General features: G+C 55.7%; 5 protein-coding genes across 5 annotated transcripts; 2 read left to right on the top strand and 3 right to left on the bottom strand.

Moving 5' to 3' along the window:
- Nucleotides 1–4,754: 4,754 nt before the first annotated feature.
- COL26b_011791 (uncharacterized protein) lies at nucleotides 4,755–6,876 on the bottom strand (the record flags this gene model as incomplete). Its single annotated transcript, XM_053184451.1, has 3 exons — nucleotides 4,755–4,854; nucleotides 4,965–6,498; nucleotides 6,567–6,876. The coding sequence occupies 3 exons, from the start codon at nucleotides 6,874–6,876 to the stop codon at nucleotides 4,755–4,757; spliced, it is 1,944 nt and encodes a 647-aa protein (XP_053031610.1).
- A 1,064-nt stretch (nucleotides 6,877–7,940) lies between these two features.
- COL26b_011790 (uncharacterized protein) lies at nucleotides 7,941–10,127 on the bottom strand (the record flags this gene model as incomplete). Its single annotated transcript, XM_053184450.1, has 2 exons — nucleotides 7,941–9,013; nucleotides 9,074–10,127. The coding sequence occupies 2 exons, from the start codon at nucleotides 10,125–10,127 to the stop codon at nucleotides 7,941–7,943; spliced, it is 2,127 nt and encodes a 708-aa protein (XP_053031609.1).
- A 3,009-nt stretch (nucleotides 10,128–13,136) lies between these two features.
- On the top strand, nucleotides 13,137–14,737 carry COL26b_011789 (uncharacterized protein; the record flags this gene model as incomplete). Its single annotated transcript, XM_053184449.1, has 2 exons — nucleotides 13,137–14,584; nucleotides 14,650–14,737. The coding sequence occupies 2 exons, from the start codon at nucleotides 13,137–13,139 to the stop codon at nucleotides 14,735–14,737; spliced, it is 1,536 nt and encodes a 511-aa protein (XP_053031608.1).
- Nucleotides 14,738–15,066: 329 nt separating this feature from the next.
- On the bottom strand, nucleotides 15,067–17,955 carry COL26b_011788 (uncharacterized protein; the record flags this gene model as incomplete). Its single annotated transcript, XM_053184448.1, has 2 exons — nucleotides 15,067–17,419; nucleotides 17,468–17,955. 2 exons carry the CDS (start codon nucleotides 17,953–17,955, stop codon nucleotides 15,067–15,069), a joined length of 2,841 nt encoding a protein of 946 aa, XP_053031607.1.
- A 3,354-nt stretch (nucleotides 17,956–21,309) lies between these two features.
- Nucleotides 21,310–23,636, top strand: PAB1_1 (Protein phosphatase PP2A regulatory subunit B; the record flags this gene model as incomplete). The annotated part of the gene is made up of 2 exons (XM_053184447.1): nucleotides 21,310–23,465; nucleotides 23,516–23,636. 2 exons carry the CDS (start codon nucleotides 21,310–21,312, stop codon nucleotides 23,634–23,636), a joined length of 2,277 nt encoding a protein of 758 aa, XP_053031606.1.
- Between the last annotated feature and the right edge of the window lie 1,623 nt (nucleotides 23,637–25,259).

Below are 25,259 nucleotides of genomic sequence, written 5' to 3'. Positions count from 1 at the left end.
GAGAATGAAATGCGACAGCGATATGAATGGTGATGTTTTGGGTAGATCGCGTAGGTGGCTGGAATTTTTATAGGTGTATGGAAGATGGTCTGTGCGCGAGACTTCTGCACCTCGATGACCTCCAGAGTCGGGAAGGTGCGAGCCAAATAGAGGAAGGCAGTCGTGCAGGCAGGTGCGATGGGGAAAACGACGACTGAAAGAGATGGAACACCATACCAGAAGTGGGAGAAAAACAAGTGAATGTCTCCCCTACAGCGACTGCTCAAGACAGATAGATAGGCAGTTAGGTAGCGCTTGTCTCGACGACTTGGCGGTCAGGCAGATGGCGCGATATGGGATCTCAAGGTTGAGGTGGGTCGACGAGAAGGTCGTTGGTTTCGTAGGCGTCGCTTTGGATTTGTCGCGAAAGACCCAGATACCACCAATCAACTCGACGTCTCGGGATACCTCGTCACGGTTCAAAGCACTTGTGTCTCTATTCGTCGACGATGCGATGCACACGGATTGTGTCTACAGGGCGCAGCGACTCGTTCTCGACCTGGCTGTCGTCGGAAGGGATCGCGCGAGTAACGTAACGAAGGGATGCCTCGAAAAAGAACGTATTCCAGATCTTTTCTTTTTTTCGTGCAGGGTAGGATATGCGGGTACACTTTCAGCTAAGAGAGCGATACCACCTGGGCCCTGGCTGACGTTGACAGCTCCGTCGTTAGTCTTGGAGTGTTTGGTAGTGAGGTAGAGAGAGTATAGAGATCAGCCTCGTTGGGGGTCGAGGTGGTGATGTCTGTGTGTCTGTGTCGATCGACGTCGTCGTCGGTGATGACGGTGGTGAACGTGCGATGAGGCTGTGATGACGATGACGACGATGCAGGATCGTGTGCGGTGTCTGTTGGTTGGATTTTGAGTTTGGGGGTGGTTTGAGTGGGGGTGGAGAAGGAAAATTAGAAAGGCCGAACGTGAGTGGGTGTGACTACGTAAGGCCGTCGGTCGGAGCTTCCGCGCAAGAATTTCGAAACAAGCGGGTTGGAGGGAGGCCTGCCTCTTTATAATTTTGGCCATCGCCCGCCTGAGCAGTCGCCCCAACGACACCCCCCTGCCACACAGCCAAGGGGCCCCAGGCAGCCAGTGCGCCGTGGCGGTTGGTCCTGCTTGACATTGCCTGTGCTTAGCGGCCGCGCTAAGGCGATGCACCCAATCAAAACCGCGGATTCCTCACATTTTATCTCTTTCCCACCCCCATGTCCCCCCTGTTGTGACCACCCAGCCCCTGAAGTACCGCGGCACCGCGTCCAAGGTCGCAGTACTTTCACGGGTCTTTTCTTTCTTTTTGCGACAATGCATTCTGGCCAGTGCTTACCTCTGACAGCTGGCTGGCGAGGTGGTGACGATGCTCTGCCCTAATTGTGATGCCGCTGTCGGGTGCTGCTCGCCGCCCTCTGCCCTCTGCCAGGCCTGCCAGCCCAGCCAGCTCAGGGCCACGGTGTCGTGTTCCAGTGAGAAGCCCTCCCTGATATGGGGCCATGTCATCATCCACAGTCGCTGTCCAGTCCCAGACCTAGCCTTTTTTCTGCCCTGGAGCCTGCTTTGCGCTCGCAGCATTTTCTTGCTTCTTCTCTATTTTTTTTTTTCTTCCACTTTTTTTCGCGACTCAACTCGGATCGGTTTGACTGGCCCATCCCTGGGAGGCCCATCGGTCATCCCTCTCGCTCGCCATATCGTCAGGGTTGGCCGTGGCCGTCCACACACACTCCTTGATTCCCGCTGAGAAAAAATGGCAACACGCTTTTTTTCTTCCTCGCCTACACTCCGGACCAGACCGACTGGATCTTGACGGAAGCTTTGCCTCTTTTTCCAGCCAGCGACGATGCAACATCTCGTATCACAATCACTGCCGACACTCGCTCGCCACGACAATGGCCCAGCAAACGAAACGACGCGTCTGGTCAGCATCATTTCCGACACCGTCGCGACACCAACGCAAACCGCCCGAGAATGACGACGGCCTGGCATAGCCCAGAGGCAACAAACAAATCAAAACCAGACGGCATGGCAATAGCGCCCGCGCACCAAGTACGAATGCTCTCGCTCACTCGCTCGCACCCACCCGCACCCGCACCGCGACAGCTCTCAGCCCAACCCAAACCAACCAGACGCCCTCTTCCTGGCTTGCCAATGCAGCCGACGACAGCCCGTGGGCCACTACTGCCTGGATGGACACCAGCCAAATGCAACACCCACAGCAGCGCTACCTACCACGCTATCCGACTGGATGCCGCTACCTTACCGCTAACGCTACCTACCCACGACCTGCCGACCCCATTCCGCTCGGTTCTTCTTCCTTCTGCGGCCTACCGCGATGCCTGCCACCCACTGCCAAATTGCTTCCTGCGTACTGCTCCAACAGCTCCAGCTGGAGCGCTCCCACGGCCAAATCCCACTGTCCGCGTCAGTCAGTCCCTTTTGGCAGCTGCACCACACCCACCACTCCAACCACTCGGTCGCAGGTCTGGACTGTCATTGACTGGGCCCCCCCCCTTCACCATCTCTCTCTCCCCCCCATCCCCCCTTTTTTTATGATTTTTGCATCCTCCCAGCAACCAAAGGGGCTTTTTCCCTTTTTCAACCCTCCTCCTTCACTCTCCAACCACACGCTAGCGCTCTGAAACGCTGAGCCTGCCCCCTACTTTGATGCCTCACTGACGATCAGCACCGACATGTTCCGTCAGTGCTGAGCAGCGGCAGCACACGAGAAAGCAGCAGCATCGCCATCACCCATCCTCTGGCGAACGGCCTCGCCGTCAAACCTGTCAGAAGAGACAGTCACCAGACCAAGCCCGGACGCGACAACACGACGACGCGAAACAGCAAACAGTCATAGACCACCGCCACGGCCACGATGACAAACGAACATTGAAGCGAAGCGCGGTCAGGAATGCGCGAAAACGGCACCTTGGCGCTTGCGCTGCTTTCGGCCACCCGCGGTCCCTCTGCTAGGAATTCTATGGGCCACGGCAGCAAACAGACGGCTTCCGACGTGTGAGTCATTGACTCCAGACCGGCTCCAATCGGCCACCACCAGCCATGGCAGGGGTATGTGAAAAAAGCATTGCAAAGGCTGGGTTGGGCGTGTTTGTCGCCCGCCTCCCACTCACAGCAGTGCCAACCAAGGGCTCCATCCCCCCGTCGTAAGACTGCCCCGTACTGTGTACGCGAGCCTCGCCACGCCGCGGCCCATCACGGCCCATTTCTGGAACCCGAACTCTCGCCCGAGAAAACTCTGTCGACACCCATCAACACTCAGACTTCCCTAAATGCGCGGTAAGTCCGATGTGGACGACGAGGCCTTGGGCACTTGTCGACATCGTATCGACGTCTGTTTCTTTTGCACAACCGCTTCCAATTTCGTGACGCTCTGGCGCTGCTTCATCGTCGTGGCAGAGATGGGCACTTGCAGCAGTCTTGCAGATGCAAATTTCACCGTAATCTTACTGCCAGGTATCGTGTACCAGGGCTTGACGGAGACTGGGGGCCTCTGGTCTGTGCGTCCAAAGTACCTCTGGATCCGCTCCGAAGTCGAGGTACATTTCCAGGTCGTCGGCTTCGCCCTGCGCGACTCATGCATATGCGAGCTTCTCCTAGAGACACAGCAGCAAGGCAAGGCCAAGCCATAAGTTTTTTCACCTCTGGGACGCGCCGCGCAACGAGAGTTCCAGCATCTGGAGCATCTCGGCCTCGCGGGGCCTGGCGAAGCTCCATCTGCACTACTACGACTCATGCAACTTCAAACACCACCATCCGACAGCCTCGTTGAACAACTCTCACGACATTGCCTCCAGTGTCGCATCAAAACGCCTGTTTAAATTGTCGAACTTTGACTGCCGCTGTCCTTGGGCTTTGGGCAGCGGTTGATGGAGAACCGACGTGCCCAACGACGTCTCACGAGTCGCTCTCTATTCCCACCGTTAGCTGGTAATGTGTCCACACGCTGGCACGCAATGAGGCTTATCGCGAGCGCGTCATTCCGTGTCAGCTACTCTGACTCTCCCACAACCCGCAAATCTAGCCATCTGTCCATTCCAGCCTTGCCCACCGCATGAAGTCCAAAAACTACTTGCGTCTCGCAAACCACCCCTCATGTCTCCGATTTCGTCCCCATTCCCCCAAGCCGGGGTCTTCTCCGATCGGGGGCCGTTCAAGCCATAAGCCGACAAGGGGACCTTCTTACTCGCTTGGATTCACAGCATGTCCATCATCACAAGCCGGACGGCGTCGTGTGGTGCCATTTCTTGGTCGGGTCTCCCTTGACTTTCGCGCTCTTCCAGAAGCCTTCGTCATGCACCGGCAAAGTTCCTCGTCTGATATGCCCGACTCGAAGAAAGAACCGAAGAAAAAAACCATGGTGTCATTAACTACCGTTCGATGTAAGGGTACCGCTACATTATCCGTACACAATCCAATTACAAAGGTAGACCAAAGCAAACAGCAAGCCAACATATGAGCGCCCAATGAAAGAGAGAGAAAAAAGCTATTTTTTGCTTTCCGCGCCGCCTTCCCAACACGTGCTCTACTCCGAAATACATGGATATGGTCATCGGGCTTCCGAATGTTCGAAGCATTTTCCCTTCCGTTTCTTTTTGTCTTCTCTACTTTGTCTGAACAAGTACAGCCACTCACCCCATTTAGGCAACACAAGAAGAGATGCCAGTCGTAGGTTTCTATTTTCTCCGCCTCGTCGTCGTCTCGAATTCCTCCTCTTTCTATGACATGTAGTACTTGGGACCCTCTCCTCCCTGGGGAACCTGCCAGTTGATGTCCTGGTTGGGCGCCTTGATGTCGCACGTCTTGCAGTGGATGCAGCTACGAATCGAGACAGAGTCAGTCAACCATCCATCAGAGGCTCCCTGAATCATTCTTCAGGCGGACAGGGACCTATCGCCACAGCGGGGAAGGGGAAGGAAAAAACTCACTTTTGCGCGTTGATCTGGAATCGCACTCCAAGCTCCTTGGTATCGTCCTCGACATACTCGTACACACCCGCCGGGCAGAAGCGGTTCTCGACGCCCTTGAACTGGGGCCACGTCTCCCGCGTGTGCTTCTCCCAGTCCTTCACCTGCAGGTGCACGGGCTGGTCCTCCTCGTGGTTTGTGCCGGTGCGGCTAACGCTGGTGAGGATATCGAAGCTGATCTTGCCGTCGGGCTTCCCGTACTCGATCTTCTGGAACCGGTCCGCAGGCTTCGTCGCCGCGTGGTCCGGCGTCTTGTGCTTCAGCGTCCAGGGCACCCGTCCCTTGAGCACGTACGCCTCGAGGCCCGAGTACATGATGCCGCCGTAGAGGCCCAGCGGCGTGTGGAACGAGGGGCGGAAGTTGCGCACCTCCTTGAGCTCCTTCCAGATGGACGAGTTGCGCAACTTGTCCTCGTAGTCGTAAAGGAAGACGGTGCCTTCCTCCTCCCCGGCCTCACTGCTGGAGAGGGCGTCAAAGGCCGCCTCGGCGGCCAGCATACCCGACTTCATCGCGTTGTGCGTACCCTTGATCTTGGGCAGGTTGACGAAGCCAGCCGAGTCGCCAATCAGCGCACCACCTGGGAAGGCGCACTTTGGTATGCTCTGGAACCCGCCCTCGATCAGGGCACGCGCGCCGTACGTCAGGCACTTGCCGCCCTCGAGGACCTCCTTGTACATCGGGTGATGCTTCATCTTCTGGAACTCCTGGTACGGGGAGACCCAGGGGTTCTCGTAGTCGAGCGCGACAACCAGTCCGATGGAGACGAGGTTGTCGCCAAAGTGGTACATCCAGCCGCCGCCGTAGAGGTCCTTGGACAGCGGGTACCCCATGGAGTGCGTAATGCTGCCCTTGTTGAACTTCTCCGGCTGCACCTCCCAGACCTCCTTGACGCCGAGGGCGTACGTCTGGTGCTGGCTGTCGCGGCGGAGGTCGAACTTGTTGATGACCTGCTTACTCAGACTGCCGTGGCAGCCCTCGGCGAAAAGGGTGCAGCGCGCGTGGAACTCCATACCGCGCTCGAAGGCCTCCTTGGGCTTGCCGTCGCGGCCCATGCCGAGGTCGTTTGTGGCGACGCCCTTGACGCTGCCGTCGACTTCGTTGTAGAGGACCTCGGAGGCGGCGAAGCCCGGGTAGACCTCGACGCCGAGCTCCTCTGCGCGGTCGCCGAGCCACTTTGTGAACTGGTTGAGGGAGACGATGTAGTTGCCGTCGTTGTGCATCTGGGGCGGTGTGGGGAGGGGGATGGAGGCGGTCTTTGTGAGGAAGCGCATGCGGTCGCCGCCGGCCGGGGTGGCGTACTCGAATCGGTCGGGGTTGTCTTCGGCGAGCCAGTCGGGTATGAGCTCGTTGATGGCGGTGGGCTGGATGACGGCGCCCGAGAGGATGTGGGCGCCCATCTCGCCGGCCTTTTCGAGCAGGAGGACGCGGAAGTCTTCGTTGCCGGCCTCGTTGGCGAGCTGCTTCAGGCGGATCGCGGCGCTGAGTCCGGCGGGGCCTGTGATGTTGCGTTTCGTCAGCCACGTTGCCCTTGTTAGTTCGTAGATGTACGGGGTGAAGCATTACCGCCGCCTACGATACAGACGTCGACCTGGTCTGATTCGCGCTCAATGGACGCGGGGTCGAAGTCCTCCTCCTCATCGCTGCGTCGTGGCCTGCTCGTCGTGAATGTGCGTGCGCCCAGGGGGCGGAAGACGGTGACGGAGGAAGAAGCAGCCCGTGTTGAGGGTAACCTGCTGGTCGGCGTCCTCCTGGAGGTTGTGCTGGAGAGGTATGCTGCTTGCGCTTGTGCGGGGTGTGTAGGGCGGTAGCGGCATCTCGAGAGGTTGCGGGTGCTGCGCTGCAGGCTTCTCGCGAGGGGCGAGGCGCTGCTCATCTTGACTTTCGTGTGGTATGTCGAGCTCCGAATGGAGGGGTAGTGATGAAATCGTAGATTTGCCTAAGTGGAAGGGAGGGGCAGCTATCAGAGGCGGGAGGCGAAGAGTCACGAGCAGCAGCTCCGAAGGCCTCGTCGTCGCTGTCGTCGTTGGCGTCGTGGGTCGTCGTCTCCAAGGCCGGATTCGTCGTTAGACCGTCTTGGGGTTGGTCGAGCTGGCAACGGACCGCAAGCCGTCGGCGCAATTGAGTTTCTCGGTGGACTACAAAAGGCAGCTGTACCTCGGCAGAGTGAGGGCACTAATTAGTCAATTGAGAGGCAGTTGTGAACACTGAAAAGCGGCGGGACGTGCAGTTTTGCTCGTCGAGGGCAGCGCGGCGGGACACTTAAAAAACGGACTCGACCGGGGCCCTGCAGGCGGAGAGAGCTTCTCAGGTTCCTCTAATACGTAATTGGGGCAGAGGCGTAAATGGGGGAGGGGACCAAGATTGAATGACACTGCGACTGCGATCCCACCCACCCTCCAAGGGCCAAAACCAAGCTCGGGCCCTGGTTTCCGGTTGCTGGTGATAGCCGAGAGAAACCGGTCCTGGGGATTCTGGACTCGGACGATACTTCCGCGATGCAGCCAGGCGAGAGCCAAAGACCAGGTAGACGGCGAGTAAATCCTGCAAGCTCGTTTGGCAGCTGAAAGGTACCTCCGTACCAAGAGCAACGAACCGTGGACCGGGAGAAGCCGAGTTATTTGGAGTATTAACCGTCTGCAGCGCAGCGCAAAGAGAGGGCTTGAAGGGCTAAGGTCTTAGCTTTCTGGGGTCCCGGGCCGCCAACGTCCAATCAGGGAGCTCAAATTTCAAATTCCAGAGTGGGTTCCTCCGATGTCGTCTCGGTCACAGGGACAAAGACGCCGTCGGCGTAGTGCTCGGTTTTGCCGAGATTGACGTTTGCAGATTGAGACTTGGGTTCGGCATCATGATTTTTTTGGCCGATTTCTATTACTACGAATGAGCTGTTTCTATTGCCGTAGGGCTTTACTCTGCTTTGTGCGTGCAATACTACTACGTCTACTTGTCCCCCGTCTTCTTGCTCTGAGTGCGCGTCGGAGCGACCTTTTCTGGCGATGACGGGTAACTTGGTGGCTCGTCTGAATGCTTGGTGCCCCAGTTGCTTTCTGTCGAACCCACCGTGAACTCCAGGACCCCGCCGTGGTAGAAGAAGTCGTGAGTGATCCAGTTCTTCGTGTACGGCTCCCCGTCCAGCGTCGCGCTCTGGATGTATATGCCCTCGGCCAGCTCTTTGGCGTTCGCGGCCACCTTTCGGATAACGGCGGGCTTGGCACCCCGCGATTTGATCCGGACCTCGGGGAAGAAGGGCGGGATGAGCAGGTACACGTCTTGCCCCGCGACAGGGAAGAATCCCATCATGGCTAGACCGCTGAAGGCACCCATGGCGCAGTCGTCGTTGCCGGGGATCCCGTTGATGCTGGCGTTGAACTGGGACGGGATGTAGCTCCGGGCGGTGCGGGAGCTAAGCCCGGGCCGGCCGGCGTAGTGGAACTGGAAAACGGTCAGGAAGCCCTGTTCGTTCCCCATGTAGACGATGTTACCGCCGTGGTAGTACTCCAGCCGGTCGACGAACGCGCCCCGACCGCCCATGAGCTCCATCAGCGTGTCGTGGTCCTGCGGCGCGAAGAACGAATACAGCCATGGGGAACCCTCGTACGTTGACTGCCATGTGTCAAAGTAGCAAAGGTGCTGCTCAGTGTTCGGTGAGCAGATGCGGGTGTTTTGGTATTCAAACGAGCCGTTAATCAGTCGTGGCATCAGGAATCCCTTGTATTTTGTCCGGTCGATTGCCTTGCCGTCCTTGTTCTGGATAAGGTCCACCTGATCGGGATTCCATAGGTTCTGCCAGTTGGCGCTGCGTTGCATGTACTTCTCATAATCGTCGTCGAAGCCGAGCCCCTTTGCCATCTCTGCTATGCAAAAGTCGTCATACGCGTATTCAACGGTTCGCGATATCGAGCGGCTGTTTGGTCCGCTGGAGATCTTGTCCATATGATCCTTAGCGATGTACCCTAATCCAAACCAACTCTCGAGGTTTCCGCGGCCTTCAACGCCAAAGTTTTGCGGTGCAACTATATGACAGCATCAGAGGAGCTCATTTCAGCATCTTTCAGGCTACTTAGGCTACTTACTCTCGGCATCGGAGACCACTGCCTCGTACGCCGTCTTCCAGTCCACACCGTCACTGATGTTCTTCAGATAGGCGTCAGCAATGACGATGTCGGCATTAGAGCCGCCCTGACTGTATCCTTTGCAGAATGACATTCTACAATCGGGCAGCTTGCCAACAAATCTGTAAATATCCACCAATGCTCTGACCATCTCAGTTTGCGCGACCGGGTCGATGATTGTGAGCAGGGGGTGCTGGGCACGAAATGAGTCCCATATGCAGTAAAAGGAGTCAAAGTAAGGTTCCTTCGACTCCCAGAGCGGGTTCTCGCCGGTGTAGTTCTGAGGAGAGAGCATGCTTCTGTAGAGTCCAGACCAGAACGTGATCTGCATGTCTTTACTGACGCCTGTGGGGTCGACCTCGATGGTGGAGAGCTTCTCTGCCCAGATGGATCTGGCGGCTTTCACGGTTCCGTCAAAGTCAAACTTTGGAATCTCGGCTTCCGCATTCTTGCAGGCCTTTTCCACGGAGATGAAGGACAGGCCGATGCGGGCGAGGATTTGCCTCTTCTTGGGGCGCTCAAAATGTAGCCACGCGCCGGCGGCACCCGTCGGGTTGTAAAAGCCCCTTGTGAACTCCGAGAGGTGCTTCTGGTCCTCGTGGGCGTTCTCGCCTTCAAAAACACCCGACTTTCGTATGGTGGCACCTCGGAAATCGGCGCAGAAAAATGCTGAGTATGTGCCTTGCCCAAACGAAGGCCTGAACGTGCCGTCTCCTATGATGCGACCATCTTCATAGACTTGAATGCCGCCACTGGACCTGCTCTGGGCGATGTCGGTGAGATCAATCATAATCAGCGGATTGCTCACGGCGGTGATGGTGTCCTTGTTGGCCACATCCTCATACGTTACAGTCTCATTTGGTGAGAAAGAGAACCGGAATAGGGTCGTGTGCTCGCTGGCCGTCATCTCGGCCCGGACACTGTTGGAGAGGTCGACGGAAAAGTAGCCGGGGCTGGCTCGGACAGAGTCGTTGACACGGTAGAGACTTCTTTGCTCAGTGGTGAACTTGCACATCGTGTAGTTGTCGTTTGGACACCCGGGATGGACGAATAATGGAAAGTTTCCGAGAGACGGAGACTACGGATGGTGTCAGCCTGGCTGTCTTGGGTGAGATCATTCATGGTTTGGTGTCTTACGCCTCCAGTTCCTGCTCAGAGAATTAGCTGACAGTCGTGACGACCACAACAAGCCTACTCACCCGAATCATGTAGGTGGGAGAAACCCGTGATCTTCGAATTATCGGAAACCCAACCCGCGGCGTTTTCAGCACGAGAGTCGGTGTCCGCGCCGGCTTTGGCCATGCCTGTATTTCCTCTCAGTGACCGTGAGCTTTATGTATCGATTACAACATCACCAACCATATGGGAGTGTCGCGCCGGGAAACACATGACCGCCGTTCACAGTCCCGATCAAGGGATCTATGTATCTCAGAACGGGATGTTGAGTGTGCAGATTTGACTTGGAAAAGATAAGCCCAGCCAGTCCGCCAGCGCCCGAGATAGGCCACCAAAACACGAGGCAGACGACGACGAAGGCGAACACCAGCAAACGGACAGGCCTCGAAAGACCGATGGCAGGGACGAGGACAGCCATGTTGAGTGGTGGGTCTCAGCGACAGCGGCAAGAGTCGCCGAGATTGAGACACGGAGGGTTCGGTAGAAGATGCTGCCCGTCAAGACGCCATGCGGTTGGAAGAACTTCTGCCACTTCCCTTGATTGGCGTAAGCTGCTTACTGTTGCCTCATCCAGATGCTGGCCCCTGCAGGTGCCAGAGCAAGACCACGAGGTCTGGCCAAGAGAACAGAAACTGGTCAGCGAACTGCGCAGATGCGGAATCAGCGAAAGAGTTGTCGACGGCGGATAAGAAGAGGACGTAAATGACCAAGGAAGATTTGCTGGCTAAAAGACGGTTTTGTTTTTTCTTAGTCTTGACGTTGACGTAGTAAGGTTAGGATCATGGAGTGTTTTCTTGGCCAGGAGGCGGGCGATCGCCGTGGATTGATCAACTTCAGCCGAAGGTTAGGTAGGTCTCGCGTCTCGTAGTGGACGGCGTCCGCCAGTCTTGGCTCCGGCACGAATGAACAGGTATGTTTTGCGGCCGGTAAGGTTCGAGCATCCAGAGTCAAGACATCGATGAAGCTATGATTCGGGGGGCAACTGGACACATGTGCTGCTATTTGAAGACAGGCAGACCCTGTCCAGGAACGAAGGACGCCCGAGTTTCCAGCACGATGGGATAGGAAGGAGAAGGGGAGGGGGGGGGAGCAAGGGCAGCTGTAGCAAGGGGTGGTCTTGTCTCGCGTCTCGTCGATGGAGCCACGCACCATTTTTGGGTCACTTAATTATTGGAAAGCAGTAAGAACGTGTTGCTAAGTGGTTAGTTAGCTTCATCTGGCTGACGGAGAAATCTGGCTGCTGCAACCATCCCGTCAGCTGGGCATGCACGCCAGACGCGCTGATTCAGATTGGGGATGCGGAGGACGCGGGCTTGTCCGTCCATCTTTGGTGTACGAAGAAAGCTGAAAAGCAACGCCAGACACGCTCGCTGCAGAAGGTCTGACAGCCACCTGAAGCACACCTACTCTCGGGGCTGGGCGATGGCAGGCCGCAGGGCACCCGACATCGCCTGGGAGCAGCGGGACCACAATTAAGGTTAAATGTTAGTGCAACTTGTCCCGTTTTGCCCATCGGTCCTAACATGGAATGCCTCCGGTAAATTACCCGAGGCAGCACTACCCAGGGCAGGTCCTGCATCTTCTCCAATTTGCTTCCCCCTCGTCCTCCTTCACAGTGGTCTCTTCTCAAACCCACTCTAGCTCTCCCCTCAGAGGTTGATACTGCGACGACAACCGCCTTATTTTCCCACACACACATCCTTACCATCGAGCACGGTCCGAGACTCTCTCTGTAACGGCAACGTCGAATGATAGGCAAAGTCTCTTTTTCTAATCGTACTCGTAGGTTCGACCCTCCATGCCCTGGCAGAGCTCGTCCCGACTCTGGGTAGTCTTCCAGCAACACGTCCAAGCGGACCACCTTCATAAACATGAATTGAACACACAAAAAGCATCTGCGAACGCACCAACTCATGCACAGCGTTCCCTCCGGAGACCGCCGCGTCAAACCCCGGAAGACAGCTCAGCTTCTGGAATAATCCTTTGAAGGTTCCAACAGACTCCCGTCATACCAAATGTTCAACCCGGCAGTGGAACACCTCCACTCCTCCATCCCAACGACAGCATGCCTCATCGGGAGAACCACCAATCCAATGCGCCAAGCCGAGTGGCTGCCGTTGTCCGTCTCTTAGCATGGGGAGATCCAACTGCATGACGGCGGAGAACCCTGCTCGAATCCCCTCCAGCGAATCCCACTTTCATTACTCAAGCCAAACCAACTTCTGCCCTCCCGCCGGCAACGCTGGTAGGAATGTACCTGGTCCGGAGGAGACACCTGTCAAGCGGCTCAGTGTCCCATCCCGTCTGAGAACGCAGTCTGTCTCTACTCTAGGCGATGAAGCCCGCGGGAAACATTCAAAACGAATCAACTGGCCTGAGCTTTGGACCTTAAGCCTGCCGCATAAGCTCTTCTCCATGCTACTAAAACGTCGCGGAAGCCCACGACTTCTTCTCTCAGTGACCTGCGGTTGTTGGTTCTCCCGCCTGATCGTGTTGTCTCCTCATCACCTCCTCATCCCCCACTTTGGTGCTTACAGTTTGGTGGACACTAACACGCAGAGCGACATCATAATCCGCTGCAATACGACGACATACCATACAACGTTTCCTTCCCCCGCACACTGATCGTCCCCGCCCAACACCATTCCAAGGTCACGCGAACCGGTTCATCTCGACCAGGACAAGCATGACCGGCAGCTAGTCTGACTTCCGTCCTCTCCGGCCTTCATAAATATGCCCTGCCCGCCGACGGCCAGGCATCGCGAAGTTTGGCGGCCGTGACCGTGACCGCACCTTGTTCGAATACTCGTCCAGATTTGCCGGAGTCTCTCCAAGGCTGCCCATCGCCATGGCTCCCTTCTCCAGACTCGTCTTCCTAGCCGGCCTGGCATCAGCAGGTCTTAGGCAAGACTGTCCACACTACACCGACTATGCCGCAACCCCCCATGAGCCCTTCTCAGACGGCGTTCACAAGCTCGCCTATCAGCGGCCTTCTCCAGAATGTCGCACGTCAAGCTTCCCAGAGGTTGAAAAGACCATCACCGAGATGAAGTCTCTTATCAAGGATCCGGATCTGTACCGTCTCTTTGAGAATACGTTCCCAAACACCCTCGATACAACAGTCGCCTGGCAAGGGACGGCCGCTGGCGACGCGAACGAGGAATTGTCGTTTGTCATCACCGGCGATATCAATGCCATGTGGCTCCGCGATTCCGCCAACCAGCTCCAAAGCTATCGCTCCCTGTTAACCCGCAACTCGTCCTCAAACTCACTGGCGTCTCTCTACCGCGGCCTCATCAACCTACAAGCTCGCTACGTCTTCAATGCACCTCACTGCAACGCCTTCCAACCCCCGGAAGAGTCCCAAATCGCCCCAACGACGAACGAAGCTGGCGGGTCAGACCATGTCGTCCCCGCGTACCCTGCCTACTCGTACTTTGAGTGTAAATACGAACTCGACAGCCTGGCCGCCTTCCTCCAGATCTCACACGACTACCACACCGCCACGGCAGACAAGGACTTCTTTGCAAAGTTCCAATGGCCCAAAGCCATGGCCGTCCTCCTCAACACCACCGACGCCCTGCTGACCGGAACCTACGCCGCGGACGGGACCCTGAACCCCTCCCCGGCCATCTTCGAACGCCGCACGACCTCCGCCTCGGAAACGCTCTCGAACAAGGGCAACGGCGCGCCCACGAACGGCGGTACTGGCCTCGTCCGCAGCTTCTTCCGCCCCAGCGATGACAGCTGCATCTACCAGCTCTTCGTGCCCGCCAACATGATGTTCTCGCGCTACCTCAACTCCTGCGCCGAGATCATGGACGGCATCGATAAGGGCATGGCCGAGCGCATGCGCGACGCCTCCGCCCGCGTCAAGGAGGGCATCGAGGCCCACGCAAAGACGACGCACCCCACCTTCGGCGAGATCTACTCGTACGAGATCGACGGCTTCGGTAGCCACAACCTTATGGACGACGCCAACATCCCCTCCCTGCTCTCCGCGCCGCACTACGGCTACCTTTCCTCCAAGGACCAGGTCTACCAGAACACGCGCAAGTTCATCCTCTCCCAGTCGAATCCGTACCAGATGCGCGGGCCGGTGCTCAACGCCACGGGCGGCCCGCACCTCGGACCCGGCATGGCCTGGCCCATGGCGCTGATCGCCCAGCTCCTGACGTCCGACGACGACGACGAGATCTCCAACGGGTTGAAGCAGCTGGTCAGCTCGACGAACCAGCTGGGCTTGATTCACGAGTCCGTCAACAGCCACGATGCGTCGCAGTGGTCTCGGTCATGGTAAGAATTCGCCTGCGCGGTGTTTATGCTAGTGACGAGGAGAATGCTAACCGTTGGTGCTGTAGGTTCGCGTGGGCAAACGGTCTCTTTGGACAGATGATTCTGGACCTGCGTGAGAGGAAACCCCACCTGCTCGAGAAGAGCTACCAGTAAAAAGGCAATTTCGAATACAATGCCTTCTTTGTGTACAATTCGAAATGGGACGTTACTACCAGAGAGGACGCAGTCCCGTTTGAACATCGAAGCTACCTGCACATAGCGTCTTTGGACCTCTAATTATGTAGATCAGATATGTAGATAACTTCAAAGAAGCAGACTCGACAGTCACCGCAAGGGATGAAGTGCCCGAGCCCAAGTAGCTACTCTCATGCAACATCGATAGCACATCGTCAGGCAACATTGTTAATAGTGCTTCTACATTCCTATCTTCTCTAGCCTCGCTTCATAACATCATGCATTCGCTGGTCGAGCTTGTACTTCTCTTAGCTGAGGTCAAAGCCGGCCCCGGAAGAAACGGCGTAGAGCAGCTTCTTCCTCAGCGTCTCCTCGTCCTTGTATCGCGGCAACTTGAGAAGATTGACACACGTACTCGTGCTCGGTAACCTCTCCTGATCCTCACCACCGTCGCGAATGCTGAATCGAGGACTCAGTTGTGAAAAGCCCAGCAGCGGCGCTCGCGGCGTACTGGTGACGTACTTGAGCACATCCCGACGCTCCTTATCCGAGAACCCAGCCATGACCTTCCAGAAGAGTTGGACCGTTGGGTGCTCCAGACCATCGTCTCCAACTTCGTACAGGCCCGAGTAGATGGTGTTCTGACGCAAGTCATCAATGTCGATCTCAGAGCTGTCGCCGCCGACGAGACGCTGTATCTCGTTCTGGTTAAACATGGAGAGCCAAGATGGGGCTATGATGGAGCGCAGTCCACGCAGGAAAGCAGCCGTCTGTTGCGCAGGCTGGGCAACTAGGCGGTGGCGCGCGACGTACGATATGTACAGCAGGCGATTGTCGTTCGTAACGGGGACGTTCTCGCCGTTGGGGATAAGATTTCTAGAAACAGTGCGCACAGGTTCCCCTGGTAATGAAACCTGGTCGGTGATGGTAAAGTCAAGCGCCAAGTCTGCGACGTTGCTAGTAAGGTTCTTCAGGTGCAGCATTCCCTGGTAAAGCTCCTCGTCGAGATCTCGTAAATCGTTGACGTTGCCGCGGTAGCTGTTTTCCCCGGTCTGACCAGAAGTCCACTTCAGCAGGAAGAACCCGGCAAATGCAATGTCAATGAGGATGCCCTCATACATGCATTTGCCCACGATTCGGCCGAGGAACTCAAACTGCCGCAAAAGGTCCTGCACCTGGTCTTGCCAGTCTGCAGAATACTCTGGGTATCCAGCTCTTCTCATAACCTCTTTCAGCTCGTCCATTGCGGTTGGGTTAGGGTATAACAGGCCTTGACTGTTGGCTGTGAACAATGAGATGCCTTCCATTTTGCTGAACGCTTCTGTTGTAACGCTGGTGAGAAATTCTTTTGTGACTCCACCTCCATCGATACCTGCTTCAATTGTGTCGAACTGGTCTACGAACTGGATTTGAATGGGTTCTTTGAGGCCCTCTCCCAGCTCATAGAATTGCTCAAAGGCATCGCGGAACACTTGACCTCTCCTGATCTTGCCGTGATGGCGACCAGCTGGGCTTCTACCAGGGGATCTTAAGGGGTTGTGCATCATCATCATCCTCCACTGCTCAGCGTCCATGCCATCTCGACGCTTATGCTTGTCAAGGTAGACGAACTGACGGAAAATTTGGACACGGGTATCGAAGGGGATGACAAAAGGCATGTGACGCAAGATTTCCAGCTTTGGTCCAATGACTGCTAGGAGGCGATCTCTTTGCGCCCTTCGCTGCTGAGATCGTAGCTTTTCGATCTGAGCATGACGCGAAACGCGCTGACCGGCTACGGTATGTATGAAGCTGCCCCCGATGTTGGCGTCTTCGTCAATCTCTCCATCTTCGTCGTCACTGGAGTCAGACATTTCGTTCTGGCGTTCCTGTTCGGCGACCACGGCGCTAACAAAGCCCTCCATGTCAAATTTCGATGTCATCAGCCAATGATTCGGTGGTAAGAACGGCCGCCTCGAGTCTCGCTCATATAAAAGTCGCAACGCTGAAGTGACAATACTGCGGAGGCTGCCCAGATCAAGCCTTGTATCTGACGAAGTGGATTTCGGGTTCTGTGCTTTGGCATCCTTCAATGTCTTTGAGGCACTGTTTCCAAAATAGGACTCAAGTTGGCTCATGGAAACCGGCTCTGAGTTTTGGATGCCCTGCTGAATATCTTGTGCGTTGTAGTGGAGGGCAAAGGCGAGGTGCTTCAGAACGATGCTGAGGTCTTCCACTTCTTGCCGTGACAGGCCGCATGACCGCAGACGAGAGGGCTGCTTGCTACCCTGGAGTAATGATGGGAAAATGCTGCTGAAGAAGTCTTCATCGTCACTCAGACGAAGAATGAAAGTGTAAAGTTCGAGAAACAGGAGCATCAGCCGCCATTCCTGCTCGCGTGATACCTCGGCAGACTTGGATTTTGAGAGGTAGTTTCGTACCAAGCCGACTACAGACGTTGAGTCCCGCAGCACCTGTCTGTAAATGCTGGTCTGGCTCATAGCTTGCCAGAGAAATTTGATGGTTGGCAAGGTGCCCACGTTTGAAGGAATGTCACCCAAGAACAGTCGCATGCGAATTTCATCGCCATTCTCGGGAAAGCATCGGAGAAGTGTGAGAATGTAGCCGGATAGTAGGCTTGCGCTCTCGAACTCCTGGGACGTGGATCTAGATCCAAAGTTGCTGCAGTGTATTAGCAGTGTTCGAGAAGACGGGTCAGGATTGACTGACTTGGTGAGTTCAGCCAGAAGAATTGATATGCCGTTCCTGTCCACCAATGACGTGAGTCTTTGAGTAATGTATAAGGGTAGGGGCAGGATGAGTTGGTCATCAGCGCTGTTTGAATCAATGGTTGACGAGTTGGGCTCAGCGGGCTTCACAGATAGTCTCAGGCTGATATCTGCAGACAGACTTGAGAGTTGCAGGTGCAGTGCATTCAAATGCTGCAGTCCTTGCGACTTGGTACCACTCCCTTGGTGAAGCCCAATGAAATGTGCAAGGAGCCACAATTGCTGGTCACGGCTAACACCATTAATGCGTCCGTCTAGGTATACCTCGGTGATAGCTGTCGCGAGGCGGCCAAGGTCAATATTGCGAGAGAATACCTCCGCATGCTGCTCGACAAGTCTCAAGTCATTCCGTGCGAGGAAAGACAGCGAAAAAGCTTCGTAGGTGGCCGAGGGATTGATGTCTGCCCGACTGTCAGCAAGCTGGCACATGTCAGAGGCCGGCTGGACTACCGTACCGTTTCCGGAATTAGCTCCCAGTGGCATTAATACAGCCCGAGAGATCACCCCCAAACCAGACTCATCAAGGTCTGATGCGCTACTTATGTCTGCAAGAACCGTATAGTATTGCCGAAGAGATTTAGAGATCGATTCGGGAGTAGCACCGACGATTTGCGTCAGGAGGTTTAAGAGCAGTTGGGCGTCGTCGTGTTGGATACTCCTGAAATTGTCAGCCAAGCCTTGGAAAGGACAAAACATAAGCTGGCGAGGTCACTAACTCATTCTTTGTCTGGCCTTCCAAAGCCTCTACCAGTATGCGGACGTATCGTGCCAATCTTGAGGGAGGTAGTCGGTCGGATGCGAGGCATTCGAGGTTGGTCGAACTCAGTTCTCGTGAGAATCGAAAGAGACGCTGCAAATCGTCGGCTCGGGTAGGCTGGAAGGTTGTCAACAGCAGTGGCAAAGCCATCGAAAGTCTCTGCTGTGTACCCAAGTCTGAAGTTGTCGAATAGAGAGCGTCAAATGAATCCCTCCTGGAGTCTCGAAGCCGCCTCCTTGCCCTGTGGCCCCTCCATGTCTTTTGTATCTTTCCTGCTGCCTTGAGCTTGTCACGATCCTGTTGTCTTTGTGCTCGTTCGGCCTGGGCATTAGAGACCGTTTTGGAAGCTCCTGACCCTGCGGATGGCGTCCATGATGTGGCGGCGAAGGGGTTGAGGTTCTGCCCGCTGAGGTTCACGTTCCGAGGACGCCTGGAGTTTCCTGTGAAGGTGGGGAACATGTTGCCTCGTGGAACGAGCGTCGTTCGAATAATATAATGGTGGTTAGTATTATCTCATGTCGCAGCAAAGATGAGCGATGGAGCGTTGGGGGGAAGCAAGCTGAGGGCAATGTCGAGGGATGTCGCGGACGCAGTTGCCTTCCAGAAGCTTCAGGTTCGGATGGGTGTATGTAATCGATGGTGAGTGACCTTGACAATCGGCGATAACGCGGGACCTGAACGGGCAGTGACGGCGCTGGAGGGGAAATGCCGTAATTCGCAGGCTTCAGACTAAGCCCCGGTACCTAAGGTACCTCAGAGGGCTAGTGGGGTCTGAGGTAAGCTGGACTGTGACTTTGGACGCTGCACCTGGAGCTGGTCCGGGCTTGTGGAAGGTTCCGGCGCACGGGACAGGTGCTACGTTAGGTAGCCCCATTGCTGCACCGGGGAAGGTACCACCACCGGTATCGATAAGAAAACAGGAGGCTCCGATAAGACACCTGGGGAAAGGGCAGTAAACACGATGGGGAGACACACAAGCAAGGTAGCGACTGATTGACCTCGGGCAAAGGAAAATGATATCGCCAGAATCGGAAGAGAATGTTGAATCCCAGAAGCCTGGTCAGGGCGTTGCATGCTAGCTGACCGTTGCTCTTGACCAGCCCAAACGAAACAAAACTCAACCTTTGCCAACGGCGTTTCGCCGTCAAGGCTTGGCTGACTCGATATTGCAGCTCTGCACTGCGCCTTTACTCGTGTAAGTGTCGGTGTAGAAACACAGCGAACCATGAGGCCGGTCAAGGAAGGTGAGGGGAGGGTCAAATGCTTTGCAGATGCTCGCGACAAATCAGACTTCAGGCACCAGGACTGGTTCATGCTCAATGCTTGCTTTTGAACAAGTTCGTCGCGGCTTGTTGTTTGGCGCTGAGCCGTCCATCTTCCAGCAAGGGACCAAGCATCGTTCGGCTAAGCGGACAGGCCGGTCGTTGGCGGACAGCATGGCACATTGAACGGATCAAAAGACGCACATGGGTTCATCCCCAAGAATGTTACTCGTGCCTGGAGTAACCTAACCGTCTCGCATGTCTTGCAGGTCCACGTCCTACCGTCCTACCGAGCCCTCAGACTTGAACGTCTGAGTCTAAGGCGGCAGCTAACGAAGTGATGGAAATGTAAATGCCGGATCTGCACCTTGGGCGGTTCGGCACAGACAGGCGCCCATTTGTTTGGTATCGAAATTGCAACAACACAGCTGCGTAGATTTGGAAATGAGCAATGCCCCCTGACGTTGTTGTGTAGGCTGAGCCAGTCATGCCTGCGTCAGCACCTGAAGACTTCGAGCGAGGCAGGCTGTATGGAAACATCGCCATGGCAGACAAAACCACCATCTACTCCTCCCCTTCCTCCTCCTCTACCCAGAGGCCTTACCATCGCCTGTCTGCTCTTCCCTCCTCTCTTCACAGGCAGGTCCACCAGCCGTTTGGGCCAGTCCACAAGGGTCGAAACCCACCGCATAAAATTTTCATAAAATGATGGGAACCCCACATGGGATAGGCCGGTACCTGAGGGCTCTCAACCGTTTGTACCACGGCCACGGGGACGCCTGTGCCCGCTAATCCTTATCGCAAGGCGGCCGTGAGTCGCTGCAGATAAAGATAGTGCTCGCTGAATTACTTGCGCCTGGAGCGTGACAGTGACTTTCTGCGCGCTGTGGCCAAGTACCCACGTCACTAGCACATGCCCTGGTCGCCCCTCCACACCCCTCTGCAGAGAAAAACTGGAAGGCACACTCGGTTTTGCACTTTCCTGTCACTGGTGGGCAAAGGTGGGAGAGAGCAGGAAGGCACCACCCACGGCTCTCACCCTCCACTGCAGCCAGGCCGGAGATCCAGTAAAAAAAAAAAAATCCATCTCCAAAAGCCACACCATAGAAATTTATTTCTCTCCGCTCCTCCTCTTCTTCTCTCTTCCAACAACTACACAAAACCCTATCAACAACCCCCTTCACATCCAAAGAGGGTCTGACAAGGAGTACGTCTTTCGTACTTGTTCTCTGTCTCGCTCACTTTCTTCATCAAGAAAAAAAACTTCAAAAAAAAACTTGAAAAACCCCCTCAAAATTTCCCACCTCCATCTACGGATATCTCCTCCCCCTCCATTCGCAAGAAAATCCCAAGAGGCCCTTCTCCGCCCCTCGTCCTTTTCTTGCTTCACCACCGCCCTTCGCGCACCTGCCTGTCAATCTTGCATCAAGTGCGTCTCTTGTGTGTCGGTCAAACGTCACGCATCCGAATAACCTCATTCGACAAGAAAGGCTTTTCGCTGCCTCTTCGACTACCCTTATCCTCCGCACCGTCCAGGTCCCGTCACACGACCCATCGTCAGATTCTTGACTTGGTAGGTGCTTTTTTTTTTTTCTTCATCCTTTCCCCTCATCATATCCACATTCGCATATTTGGAGGGGTTGCGCCTTGGCCCTCTTCCTCTTTTTCATTGCGATTTTTATCCATTTCAACGTCAAGATCGTCGTCTAACCCAGCCTTGCTGTCGCAGTATCCTTCCCCCGTGTCAATCTCAACACCGATACAATGGCTACTGCTACGAACAACGGCGCTGTCGACCAGCTCGCCAACGACTTGAGCAACGCCTCGCTCAACGGCGCTGACAAGAACGCCCCCGCCATCAACACCAACGTTGAGGCTCAGGGCGACAATGCCGACGCCGCTGGCCCTACCCCTACCACCGCCCCTCACCCCCAGGCCTCCGCCTCCCTCTACGTCGGCGAGCTCGACCCCTCCGTCACCGAGGCCATGCTCTTCGAGCTCTTCTCCCAGATCGGCTCTGTCGCTTCCATTCGTGTCTGCCGTGATGCGGTTACCCGCCGTTCTCTTGGCTACGCCTATGTGAACTACAACACCACCATTGACGGTGAGAAGGCTCTCGAGGAGCTCAACTACACCCTCATCAAGGGCCGTCCCTGCCGTATCATGTGGTCTCAGCGCGATCCCGCCCTTCGCAAGACTGGCCAGGGCAACGTCTTCATCAAGAACCTTGACGTCGCCATCGACAACAAGGCTCTTCACGACACCTTTGCTGCCTTCGGCAACATTTTGAGCTGCAAGGTTGCCCAGGACGAGAACGGCAACTCCAAGGGTTACGGATTCGTTCACTACGAGACCGACGAGGCTGCTGCTCAGGCCATCAAGCACGTTAACGGCATGCTCCTCAACGAGAAGAAGGTCTACGTCGGCCACCACATTCCCAAGAAGGACCGTCAGAGCAAGTTCGAGGAGATGAAGGCTAACTTCACCAACGTCTACGTCAAGAACATTGCCAACGAGGTCACTGACGATGAGTTCCGCGATCTCTTTGCTGCGTTCGGTGACGTCACCTCTTCCTCTCTGGCCCGCGACCAGGAGGGCAAGAGCCGTGGTTTCGGTTTCGTCAACTTCACCACTCACGAGGCCGCCGCCAAGGCTGTTGAGGACCTCAACAACAAGGACTTCCGCGGACAGGACCTGTACGTTGGCCGAGCTCAGAAGAAGCACGAGCGCGAGGAGGAATTGCGCAAGTCTTACGAAGCTGCTCGCCTGGAGAAGGCCAACAAGTACCAGGGGGTCAACCTGTACATCAAGAACCTTGACGACGAGGTCGATGATGAGAAGCTCCGCACTCTCTTCGCTGACTTCGGTCCCATCACCTCTGCCAAGGTCATGCGCGACACTCCTACCGACTCCAAGGAGGATGAGGAGGGTTCTTCTGAGGAGAAGGAGAAGGAGAACAAGCCTGAGGCCGAGGAGAAGACCGAAGAGAAGGAGGGCTCTGAGAAGAAGGAGAAGAAGTCGGACAAGAAGCTCCATGGTAAGAGCAAGGGCTTCGGTTTCGTCTGCTTCAGCAACCCCGACGACGCCACCAAGGCTGTCGCCGAGATGAACCAGCGCATGGTCCACGGCAAGCCCCTCTACGTCGCTCTCGCCCAGCGCAAGGATGTTCGCAAGAGCCAGCTTGAGGCTAGTATCCAGGCTCGCAACCAGCTCCGCATGCAGCAGGCCGCCGCCGCCGCTGGCCTTCCCCAGCAGTACATGCAGCCTCCTGTGTTCTACGCCGGTGGCCAGCAGCCCGTCTTCCCCCAGGGTGGCCGTGGCATGCCTTTCCCCCAGCCCGGCATGCCCATGCCCGCTGTTCAGGGTGGCCGTCCTGGCCAGTTCCCCGGTGGCTACCCTCAGCAGGGCGGACGCGGCGTTCCCCAACAGATGCCCCCCGTCTACGGGATGCCTGGCCAGTTCCCTCCTGGCGCTCCTTACCCCAACTCTGGCAACCCTCAGTTCCTTGCTGCCATCCAGCAGGTTCAGCAGGCTACCATGAACGCCGGCGGTCGCGGAGGTCCTCAGGGCGGCCGTGGCCCCGCTCCCATGGCTGGCATGCCCGGCCCCGGCATGCCCGGCTTCCCCCCCAACGCCCGCCAGGGTGGCAACCAGGCCGGCGCCGGCCGCGGTGCTAACCCCAACGGTCCCCGCAACAACGCTCCCTTCCCCCAGGGTGGCCGCGGTGCCGCTCCTGCCCAGGACCTCAACAGCTCCAGCCTCATCCAGCAGCAGCTGTCGTCCGCTGCTGGCAATCCTGGCCAGCAGAAGCAGATCCTTGGTGAGGTTATCTTCCCCAAGATCCAGGCCATGCAGCCTGAGCTCGCCGGAAAGATCACCGGTATGCTCCTCGAGATGGAGAACGCCGAGCTTGTCAACCTGTGAGTACCACTTCAGCCCCACGCAATGATTTACCACTGACATGATCCAGCATCGAGGACGAGTCTGCCCTCAAGGCCAAGGTCGACGAGGCTCTCGGTGTCTACGAGGAGTACATCAAGAACCAGGGCGGTGAGGAAGGCGAAAAGAAGGCTGAGGAGACCAAGGCTTAAATTTGGTCCTTCGGATATCACGCAACGTCATGAGCATGATTTTTTATGTCAACATACCCTTGTTACCCGGCATCCTTTCTACCTCGACTACTGAGCAATCAACGACGCTCAGGAAGTCACTGCTCAACACGGATTGGGAAAAGTTATTTGGAATGAGGCGGCATTATCGACTGCATTTTTAACGGCAAAGGGATTTCGACGACAGCTAGTCACCTCGGCAGATGGTTGCTGAATTTGTGTGTTGGCATCGTCCCCTACGGCCGGCATGTATGCTTAGGCTTTGGTGGGCAGGAAGACTGGCGGTAACCCAGATGGGTGTCCGGCTCTCTTATCCCCAGGAAGGTCTCGTTGGGATGCGTCGTTTGCTACCCCGCACTATGGTTCCAGGAAGGCGTTTTACGGTTTTTGTTTAGTTGCCTGGCTTCGCTCGCTGGCGATAGCACCAATACCCCCCACAGAACGGTACTCGTTTCTTCAGGCAATCAGGCAGACACGGAGGTTATGAGGAGAAGTGAGTAGGAAGGGATCTCCTTAATAGAAAGTTCACAAACACTTGAGGTGTCCTTGCTGTGATGTCCACGCGGTGTGATGTGCAGCTCCTTTCTGGTGGGGACCTTGGCTATGGTAGCCCTTTCAAGGGTTGAAAGATGACTGTTGTTTCCTATCACATACTGACAAAGGTTGTCCATTGTGTTCATATCCTTTGGCGGATACTCTCTTGCTCAAGCAGGCAGACCAAAAGGCAAGCTTCTTATCGTGCCTGGCACAAGAGGGCGATCATTTGACCAGCATGGCTATTCCAACATCAGCAGTTGAGTTAGCTCTGGGGAACATTCAGCTCTGTAAGTGATCACTTTCATAGTTACTCTGTCCAATGGTTGGACTTGGGAGGAATCCAAATGCTCCCAGAGAACTTCCAATACAATACATCCCAATGCACCGTCTATTTCTTGTTAGAGCAATTGAGGTGGCCCATACAATGGTGTTGATGGGTAAATTACAATCAGGGCAGCTCCACTGGTTTGATCCGTTTCTCCCACCAATCGTCAAGAAGCATGGCAGCTTCTCGGCGCCCCATTTTGGATTATCCGTTGATGAAAAGGAGATGGTCACTCGATGGTCATTTACCAGGCTATGTAAGTATGGCGTACCTTGAAAACTGGCGTCCATATCGTCCATGTCGTGCATGTGAGCCAATACTACCCGCCCGTTTCAATATTTGCGGCTTTGCCACAAAAGAAGACTTGTAAACATTGTTACCTTGAGTAGATGTTCCTTTCGTCAGCAGAACCGCAAGGTCAAGAATGTGTTGTAGAGGTCTTTCTGAAGTCCAGGAAGATGAGTTCTTCCGACACCTTGCGAGTCGAAGCAGGGTCAGAGACGCTCTTGTTGCACAGCACACCTGCATTGTCTTGAGATGTCATAGAATCTCTCAGCTTGGAGGGGTACTAAATCTACACACGCTGTCTTACGTTGTTCCAATCAACTAGCCCAGAAGTTATAAGGACCTAGTGCTACGCAATACTTCACTTTACACAGAGAAGTTTGCCACGGCTTTTAACGTGGTCCTTGAGTCCACGCCCACGGGTTGCAGTCATAATAGAGCTGTACATTACACCTGGC

This window comes from Colletotrichum chrysophilum, assembly GCF_026319265.1.
Source record: "Colletotrichum chrysophilum strain AFK26 chromosome Unknown scaffold_151, whole genome shotgun sequence".
NCBI lineage: Eukaryota > Fungi > Ascomycota > Sordariomycetes > Glomerellales > Glomerellaceae > Colletotrichum > Colletotrichum chrysophilum.
Note: the sequence above shows the minus strand (reverse complement) of the source record. Positions and strands in the feature narration are given on the sequence as shown.